Source organism: Cicer arietinum, chromosome 6, assembly GCF_000331145.2.
Source record: "Cicer arietinum cultivar CDC Frontier isolate Library 1 chromosome 6, Cicar.CDCFrontier_v2.0, whole genome shotgun sequence".
NCBI classification, from domain to species: Eukaryota; Viridiplantae; Streptophyta; class Magnoliopsida; order Fabales; family Fabaceae; genus Cicer; species Cicer arietinum.
In genome coordinates this window covers 64,917,710-64,927,702 of record NC_021165.2, presented here as the reverse complement: position 1 = coordinate 64,927,702, position 9,993 = coordinate 64,917,710, and the positions used below count along the sequence as shown (strand labels likewise).

Sequence of the window (9,993 nt, the reverse complement as noted above, 5' to 3'; positions counted from 1 at the left end):
AAAAAGGACAAATAGGCTTGGAAAATGTTTTAAATATGCAAAGATACTCAAATGACAAAAGTGGTCTTGGATACTTAAAAGTTGATAAACCAAACCTGAATAAGACCATTTTTGTCAAAGCGAGTAATCAATCCAATCAAGAAAAGATTATAATTATGAAAAAAGATCACCATTATAAAAAGAAAGTTATTCATAGTAAATCTCATACACATGCTTTTGAAAATAGATTTACTCATACTTGTTCTTATTGTGGTATTCATGGTCATACACCTAATGTCTATCACATTAGAAACGTTAGTATTCCAAGAGAGCATTACGTATGGGTAAAGAAAGGTACTAATCATCAAGGACCCAAAGCACATTGGGTACCTAATAAAATTTGATTTCAATTTTGTAGGTATGCAAGCATGGTATATATAATTTGTCATATCTCTTCAAAAATTTCATCTTAAAATTGTTAAAATAAAGTTCCTTGATGATTATTGTTTCTTGATATATGAATTTGTGCATTATATGTTGAGATTTCCATAAAAATTTAGTTTTTAAGCAAAAATTCGCATATGTAGTCGAATACAAATGTCTGTATTCGAATACACACTTTTCCAGAAATTATTGTATTCGAATACAACTAATGCGTAGTCAAATACACGTTCCCAGAACAATGTGTATTCGAATACAACTAGGTGTAGTCGAATACACCTTCGCGTTTTTGCCCAAATATAAAAGCTGTTTCACTTTTTAGGGTTATTTTACATTTGGTATTCGAATACACAACTGTAGCCTCTCCTCTCCTCTCCCAAAATCTCGTCCATCCTCCTTTCACTCAGTTACCCATTTACTCAACCTTGCATACTACATCAATCCTTACTTCTTTCTTGGCATTTATCATCAGATTTCTCACATTTCTCTCAAACCCATTTTTTTACCAAAAACTCATTTCTCACCATGGATGCCCGCAAACGAGGACCAAGAACCAAGCATGCAGCAGTGGGTCCTTCAAGAAAACGAACAAGGAATCCCAACATCACGGATTTATCCCGACTTCTACACACATCGAAAGAAATTGATCGTTTTCACACATTCTACTCCGACAAGCGACTGATCATTCCAAAATATGATATTTTAAACTCTTTCTCTGCCTTTAACTTTCCTGAGTTGCTCAAGGCACAATATGTTGAAGAGTTTATAGGCTACAAAGGTCCTGTCTATCCTGACTTAGTTAGGGTTTTTTATTGCAATCTCATCCAAGATGGCAAAATGCTGGTATCTCGAGTTAAGGGTAAAACCATTCGGTTAAATACCAAAACTATAGGCGGAATTCTAAACATTCCCTTTAACAGTCAAAACTTTTGTCCCAACAACTTGTGTGAATGAGCTGATATCTCTAAGTATGATGCATATGTTGCTCTATGTCGATTTGACAGACGCACAATGGAACAAAAGCGGACTCAGGCTGGTTCCAAATATGCCCAGCAACGGTATGGAGTGGGATATCTTACCGTTGACAATCGCCTTTTGCACTATTTCCTTAGCTACATTCTGGTTCCGAAGGCTGGCAATTACTCCCAAATTTCGGAGTTTGAATTACAAATTATGAATTTCATATATGAATTTTGTCAACTAAATTGGGCATATTTTGTGAAATCTGTCATGTTTGGATCCCGAGAGGCAATTGTCTTACCATATGCGAAAGAAGTGTCCCGAATTTTAGAACACTTTGGGGTGGACTTCTCTGATGAAGTCATGTATACACCCACCAAAGAAAATATGCTGGATTTGAGCGTCCTGCCTAGCATACGGATAGTATGGAATGAGCAACTAAATTCTTTTGTGCATAAAGGTGATTATGATCAATCATCTGATGTTGCTCCCGAAGACACTGCTGGACCTTCAAATGTTGTTGCCCAGGTTGATGAAGATGATGAGGATACAGCCTCTGATGATGAATATATCTCAAATCAAATGCTCATGGCTCGCCTTGATTCTTTCCAAACTTTCTTTCACACTCAATTCGATAATCTCACCACTTCTGTCAACACTCGCTTCCAGAACATTGAAACTACTATTGCTCGCAACCTTGACGAGTTATCTCACGACATTAGTGGTTTATCTGACAAACTTGATCATTTTCACATTCCAACGGATTTTGATCGTCCCTAGGATTCTATTATGCCTTGTAGTTTGTTTCATGTCTTAAATTTGTAGTTTGTCTTATGGTGTGCTTTATGTACTAAGTTGAACCTTGTTACACATATGTTGACTATTTTGTTGTCCTTAATTAACATTGTTTTCATCCTTCGTTATGTCAATCTTTTATTATGTGTACTACTTTTAAAAATCATGTTTTTGACAAAATGCATAAGTGTATTCGAATACAGCATCCTATATTCGAATACAAAGCAAGTCAGAAGCAAAAGTCTCAAAGTTGTATTCGACTACGACTATGTGTAGTCGACTACACTGCAAGTCAGTGGCCAAAATCCCTATATCTGTATTCGACTACAATAATTTGTAATCGAATACATAGTAAGTCAGTGGCAAATTTTCACTAATCTGTATTCGACTACACACATGTGTATTCGAATACAAGGTTTAATTTTTGAATATTTTTGAACGTTACAAAGAGGTGTATTCGAATACACACATCCTGTATTCGAATACAACTGGAAGCAATACAAAGCAAGTCAGAAGCAAAAATCTCAAAGTTGTATTCGACTACGACTATGTGTAGTCGACTACACTGCAAGTCAGTGGCCAAAATCCCTATATCTGTATTCGACTTCAATAATCTGTAATCGAATACATAGTAAGTCAGTAGCAAATTTTCACTAATCTGTATTCGACTACACACATGTGTATTCGAATACAAGGTATAAATTTTGAATATTTTTGAACGTTACAAAGAGGTGTATTCGAATACACACATCCTGTATTCGAATACAACTGGAAGCAATACAATTTTTCACATCTGGAATGACTCCAAATCATTGTATTCTTTCATTAAACCTCTTGGATTGTTAATCAATATACTTCCCTTATTCTTAGTCAAATCATATTGTATCACTTGTAAAAGAAAGTAATATTTTCTTAAAAAGTAGCTTAATCTAGGATAGCGGTGTGCTATCTTAGGAGTGTTGTTAGAAGTTTGTAGCAAGAATCCCAGGGTGGGAGTTGTACAATTTCTGACAATTAGTGGATCAATCTCTTGTGGTGTGCAAGAGGACTGGACGTACCCTTGGTTTTAAGGGGAACCAGGATAAATCTTTGAGTTCATTTATCTACTCCACATTACTATTAGTATACATTATATCAACTCAGAAAATTCAACTACCATATCACTAAAAACAAGAAAATTTACTAACACCTAATTCACCCCCCCTCTTAGACGCACTTCTATACTTACAGAAGTCATAGAACATTCTAAAACCCATCCCACATTTCCTCTTTTTTTCTTTACATAATGTCTCTCAATTAATCCAATGAATTATACGTTCACCTTGTTTGCTACCCCACAAAAGTTACTAATCATGCTTTTAATATGCTCACATAAATCCATCAGAAGTAGAAAACAACTCATAACATACATAGAAATTACTTGAACCACTACTTTGATCAAAACTTCTCTGCATGCGATTGATAAAAGAATTTCTTTCCAACCCTAAACTTCTTCCACACCTTATCTTGGACAAAATTAAATACCTATTGCTTAGACAAGAAGGTAGCCCCAGATATTTTGCATGACACTCAACAAACTTACTTTTTATCCAATCTTAGAATAAAATTTTACGATTATCGTATATATTTCGATTGAAAGAGGTTTCTAATTTATCCAAATTGATAAGTTGACCAGAAACAAATTGATAAGTTGACCAGAAACAAATTGATAAATATCAAGCAGTCCTTGATTGGTATAGACATCTTGAAGAGAGTCCCCCTAGTATATGAAGCTATCATATGCAAAAAAACAAATGATTAATTTTTGGAGCCACTCTTGCAATTTGAGTTCCATGTAGAATTTTATCATCGTGATGAAATCATTCTAACTTGAAATTTGAGAGATAATGAGAAGAAAATGAAGAAAGAAGGAGAAATAACTAGTTTAGAATGGAGAAAGAAGAATAAGAAAGTGAACAAATTGTTCAATCATCAAAGGCGATAAAGAAAGATAAATCAAATAAGTTTTTATAAATATTTTTCCAATGTAATAATATATTATGACTCTTGATTTAAGTCATTAATAAAAGAGAAAAAAAAAAGTAAATTGAATAATATTGATAATTGAGAGAATATTATTTATATTATAGATATACATAAATTTATATAATTAATTAAATAAAACAATTAATTAAACAATATAACTAATTTATCAATTTAAATAACTAACCAACTAAAATATCTAAAATTATTTTTGAAAATTATTAACAACGACTCATTGAAAACACCTACAATGAATGTAATTAAAATAGCGTTTTCTCTAACTTATCTCTTATATTTAATTTATTTGTCTTCTAGTTAATATGAACAGAATCATTTTTACAGGGGATATTAAATAAAAAAAAATCATTTTCACGGGCGATATTATATACAGTTGATAGTGATCAATACATGTAAATCGATAAAAATTCCAAAACTAAGGCTCGTTTAAAACGTTTTTTATTTTTATCTTTTAAATTTTTTATTAATTTTACTTGTTAATAAGAAGAAAAGAGACTTTAAAAATAAACAATTATCTAGATTTTTAAAATCAATAAAAATATTAAAATTTATTTTTATTATTTATAAAATACATCATTAACTAATATTTAATTTTATGAAGTTATTGATGAAGATTATATGTAGCAAATGAAATAACCAGCAAATATAAAAAGTGGATGACAAATTGACAATTCTTTGTTCTTAATTAAATATAAGAAGACACACAATAAACATAACCACTAAACCAAGAACAATTTCATGTCAATTATAACCAATTATAAATACATATATTATCCAATTTTCATAACAATATTTTACTTCAAGAATTTCTCATCAAAATAAAATAAACATAAATTTGTTTGAAAGATACTGAATTTGATTGGGAAAAAACAAATAGAAAGAAATGAAATATCATGTGTCACAAATAACTATTTAATGTATGAAATTAAATTCATATACCGGTGCTATTTATAAGAAAAAATTTAGTCACTAGAGAGTAATATATTTTATTTAAATTTTAAATCAAATATATATATTTTTGTTGACGGTAATATATATAGCAGTAGTATTTATGAGTATCGCAGCTAGGAGTTAAAAGACACCAATAAAATATTGAGAAGAAGGAAGTGAAAGATTTAATTCCTACAACTAAACATTTTCTCTTTGCCACTAACAATTTAACCAGTTACATTTGTCTATTAAAAAAAATCAATATCTTTATGTATATATCCATTTGTAACAATATGTTTTTGGGCCGGCCGGCTTGTGACACATGTATTTGACCAATTGACAAATTCTTAATACATTTTTTGTTAAAGGGTCATAATCTCTAATGTCATCTTTCTTTGTATGCTTCTCATAGAATAATGTCTAAGTGTGTGATTGTTGACACAGCAAATTTGGAGTTCTTCCACACTCAATTTGTCATGTCTTCTTTTCTTTGTATAATTTATCAGCAAATACAGTTCAAACTCTTCCTTTGTTCACCTTTCATTCTGTTTTTTGCTATTACTAGTGACTTCTAAAAACTCATATAGCTTCATGGGAAATCATGCACTTACTTACAATAAAATCATGATTCATATTTGGTTTGTTGCATGGATGTGCATAACTCTATGCAATTCTCAACAACCTTATGACATTTCCATTTGTACATCAAATGAAATTTTTCCAGGTTCAAGATACACATGCAATTCAACACATGATCTTCATTCATGCAAAACATTCTTAGTCTATAGATCCAACCAAAACTTCAACACAATTTCACAAATTTCAAACCTCTTCAACAAAAACACTAATGAAATTCTTCATATAAACAACCTCACATCTTCATCTCAAGTACTCAAACAAGGTAAAGAGGTTCTTATTCCTGTGGAATGCACCTGTTCTGGCCAATTTTATCAGACCAAAGTCACCTACAAAGTTCTTGAAACTGCAACAACATTTTCAAACATTGCTTGTGAAGTTTTTGAAGGACTAGTAAAAAATCTCACCTTGGCAGAGGAAAATCATCTTCAAGAGCCTAAAGTTGGTGATTTGTTTGATGTACCTCTTAGATGTACATGTCCTCAAAATGACTCTAGTATTAAAAGAGTAAAGTATTTTCTAACATATCCTTTAATACAAAATGATGATTCAGATAAACTTAGTAAAAAATTTGGTTTCTCAACTCAAGATTTCTTGGAAGCTAATGAATTGAAACCATTTTCAACTATTTATCCCGACACAGTTGTTTTGATTCCATTAAGTGATAATGGTAATGTTCCAATCAAAATATTTGATATTCCTGATTCACCTTCTCCACCTCCTGGTTTTCTTCCAACAAATCCATTGAAGCCACAAGAATCAACACAACCATCAAATTTCTATATTGCAGGACCTATTATAGGTTTTTTGTTGTTGCTCATAACATTAGTTGCCAGTGGACTATATATGAAAAAGTTGAGAAAAAATGATGATGTTCATTCCTTTATTAATCCAACAAACTCAACAACAACCTTATGGTCTTCACCAATGAGAACATCTACAACTACTTCATGTTTATCACCTGATTTTCTTGTTGGATTGAAGTATTGTTTGCTCAATTACCATATAGAAGAAGTTGAAAAAGCTACAAACTTTTTTAGTGATGAGAACAAGTTTGGTGATTTTGTTTATAAGGGTATGATTAATGATATTGATGTGATGGTAAAGAGGTTGAGATTTGAAGAAACTAGTGAGGTAATTGATTTACATTCAAGAATCAATCACATTAATATTGTGAATTTACTTGGTGTTTGTTATGGTGAGAGCATTAATGTTTCAATGTGTTACTTAGTTTTTGAGTTACCTAAAAATGGTTGCTTAAGGGATTGTTTAATTGATCCATGCAATTCATTAAATTGGTTTAGAAGGATACAAATAGTTTTTGACATAGCAACATGTCTATACTATTTACATTATTGTTCTTTTCCTTCCTATGCTCATATGAATGTGAATAGTAGAAATATATTCATAACAGAAAATTGGAGAGGAAAATTGGCTGATGTTGGTGGGGTTTCTAACAATATTAATTTGCATGGATCAGTTTCACAAAAAGTTGATATTTTTTCATTTGGGGTTGTTTTGCTTGAGTTGATATCAGGAAGAGAAAAGTTTGATGGAAAATCAATTAAAGATTGTATTGGTTTTTTGTTGGGGGAAGGTAGTGATCAAGGTGGTTGTTTTGAAGGATTGAGGAGTTTTATGGATCCAAATTTGAAGGATTATTCACTTCCACAGGCTCTGTGTTTGTGTTTTTTGGCTAAGGATTGTGTGAAAGATGATCCATTGCATAGGCCAACTATGGATGATATCATGAAGGTGCTTGCAAAAATGGTTTAGGTAAAATTATGGTAATCATGAAACTTCATTGTAAGAAATATTTATTCATGAGAAATAGTTTCACAATCATTCATTAGTATTAGTATTGACAAAACTTTATAATTGAGTCATTGTTAAACAATTTGATGGAATAAAAATCTTCTCTGTTTTTCTAAAAAAAAAATAGTTATATTACTAGTTTTGAATGTATAAATGATTGAAATCGTAAATTTCTAAAATTAACGGTGTATTAGTCTTTTATACAGCAAAAACTTTAGTAATAGAGTTCGCCATTTCAAAGTTAATCTAATTGATTTTATTTTGGTTAGTTAATTTTTTTTTATACACAATGAACTTTAACAACGCTTTGCTGTCATAACTTAGAGTTACCGAACCCTAACTAAGTCTAATTACACCGAATATGTATCAACAATTATCAAATTGGTTTTGTTGCATTACATTTTTTATTGTTTTTTCCGATTATTTTTAATGAAATGCCTCATGTTTATTTGAGTTTAAAAAAAACAAACTATTTACACCGCAAGGAATGAAAAAAAATGATGTCCTACTAGTATAAAACTAAAATTAACCATGTAAGTAACATAAAAATAAATAAGGTAGCAGCAATTAATAATAATAATAATAATAATAAATAATAATAAGCTTAGTGAGTGTGAAAATGCATTATTCGCTATCCTACAAAATAAAATTTCCCAATCATATTCTGGTCCTCACGAATGCATTTGAAGTACTTCAACGTTAATCTTCTTTAGGTTTGTTGAAGCTGCACTAAGCGGTCGTTTAATGGTTGCAATGGTCTTGCATTACTGTTTGATTCCTGCCATTATGAAATTAACATTATGAGAAAAGCAATACAAAGGGAAGCAAATTGGAATTATTGTTTTAGACCATGCATAAATATCTTTTGAAATATTTTGTATAGATAACATTAGCAACAACCATAGAAAATAATCCTTGAGAATTATTATTATTATTTTTTAATTATGAAAGTAACTTACATCATGAGCCGCAACTCGAAACAATTTGATTTGCTCCTTGGAAACAGATCTCACCTGATCATTTGAATAGAATATACAATTAATTTGAAAGAGTGTAAGGAAATTTTGTAAACAAAAAATATCACCAATAAAACTAATTATTTAAAAATTAAATCTTGGACTAGCAAATTAAACTAACCTCTTGAATAATTGTCCAAGTAATATTTTCACTGCATGATGGAGTAGTCAGCGAACCAATATATCTATAATAATGCGTTTTGCCAAAATTGATCCACCTAGGATCAATTACACCTAGTGCTCTTTCTTCCTCTGTTTTTTCAGAAATTGCCTCTAAGTCACTTCTCAACTATATATTTGAAAAGAAAACAAAATTAAAAGTTAATCTATCATATAGTTAACTCATTCATCACAAAAATATAGATTTGGATTATATGCAATGTGACTCTATATGATCATACTGATCTCCGTCATTCATTTAAGACCGAACTCTTTAAATTTTAAGATATATTTTGAATTTTTTTTCAACAAAAAATTCAATCTTAAAATATGGGCGTTCTAAACTTGATGGGACGGCTGATACAGTATGATTGCATGCAGTAAGTGAATTGTGATGACAAATGAAAATATGAAATGGTATTTAATTAATTAATTTTACCAATGAAAAGAAAGGATTAGGTCTTCCAGTCTTGTACAATATTCCAATAACTGCTGTTTGTCCTGATGGAGTTTGATGTACCATGTGTAACTCTAGATCAAATCTGCAACACAATTCATGATGGTTATTTGGAGTTACTCCGAGTTTGTTAAAATAGAATAATACTAATATCATGATTTGGATCAATATTAAATTAAATATGTAAGCAATAAAAAAGTATGTACCTTTTGCCATCTATAGTGTGTTCAGAGGGAGAATGCCAATGAAATTGTTTAAGTACATACTGAGTTCCATTAATTTGTAGATAGCTTGAGTTCGCAATCAATTCTAGCTGTTCATAAAGAATTTGATTCAAATAAATTAATTAGGTGTTACATAAAGAAAATATATATTTTTAATAATTATAATATGATAAGATATTTTTTTATTAACTAACCATGATATCATGACCCCTGTTTTTAAGAGTTGCATTGGAGGGCTTGTAGTTGATCTGAAGTGTTCCAAGATTGGATACAATTTGAACCCTCTGATTCAACAAATCAATTGGTGATTGCATTGTTCCATTTTTGCACATACTCCATTCGGGTTTAATATCTCCCCAATGTTGTGGTCCTTTCATGCTCTTTTCATCGTAATTAAACTCACTCTCATGTTCTGCAAGTGCCATCAAAATTAAAATTAATTAAACAAAATTATTTACCACTAATAATCTTGGAACATTTTAGCACGTTAATATGTATAAAACATTGTATTTGTGTGTTTTGGTCCCTCGTTTAGGGAAAG

The 9,993-nt window shown here is 30.7% G+C and overlaps 2 protein-coding genes across 2 annotated transcripts in view; one reads left to right on the top strand and one right to left on the bottom strand.

Annotated features, from left to right (window-relative positions):
* Nucleotides 1-5,527: 5,527 nt before the first annotated feature.
* On the top strand, nt 5,528-7,626 carry LOC101501405 (protein LYK5-like). The gene has a single exon (XM_004505984.4). It carries the CDS (start codon nt 5,737-5,739, stop codon nt 7,555-7,557), a length of 1,821 nt encoding a protein of 606 aa, XP_004506041.1. The 5' UTR covers nt 5,528-5,736; the 3' UTR covers nt 7,558-7,626.
* A 537-nt stretch (nt 7,627-8,163) lies between these two features.
* The window catches only part of LOC101501720 (alpha carbonic anhydrase 7), a 2,285-nt gene continuing 455 nt past the window's right edge, over nt 8,164-9,993 (bottom strand). The window contains exons 2-7 of the mRNA XM_004505985.3: nt 9,647-9,864; nt 9,435-9,541; nt 9,211-9,313; nt 8,734-8,901; nt 8,556-8,609; nt 8,164-8,374 (exon numbers count right to left, since the gene is read on the bottom strand). Coding sequence (XP_004506042.1) covers nt 8,306-8,374; nt 8,556-8,609; nt 8,734-8,901; nt 9,211-9,313; nt 9,435-9,541; nt 9,647-9,864 — 719 coding nt within the window. The 3' untranslated portion in view covers nt 8,164-8,305. The remainder of the gene's footprint in view (nt 8,375-8,555; nt 8,610-8,733; nt 8,902-9,210; nt 9,314-9,434; nt 9,542-9,646; nt 9,865-9,993) is intronic.

What these genes read in the sequence shown, in the direction of transcription:
- LOC101501405 (XM_004505984.4), top strand. Translation starts at nt 5,737, where the DNA reads ATGGGAAATCATGCACTTACTTACAATAAAATCATGATTCATATTTGG.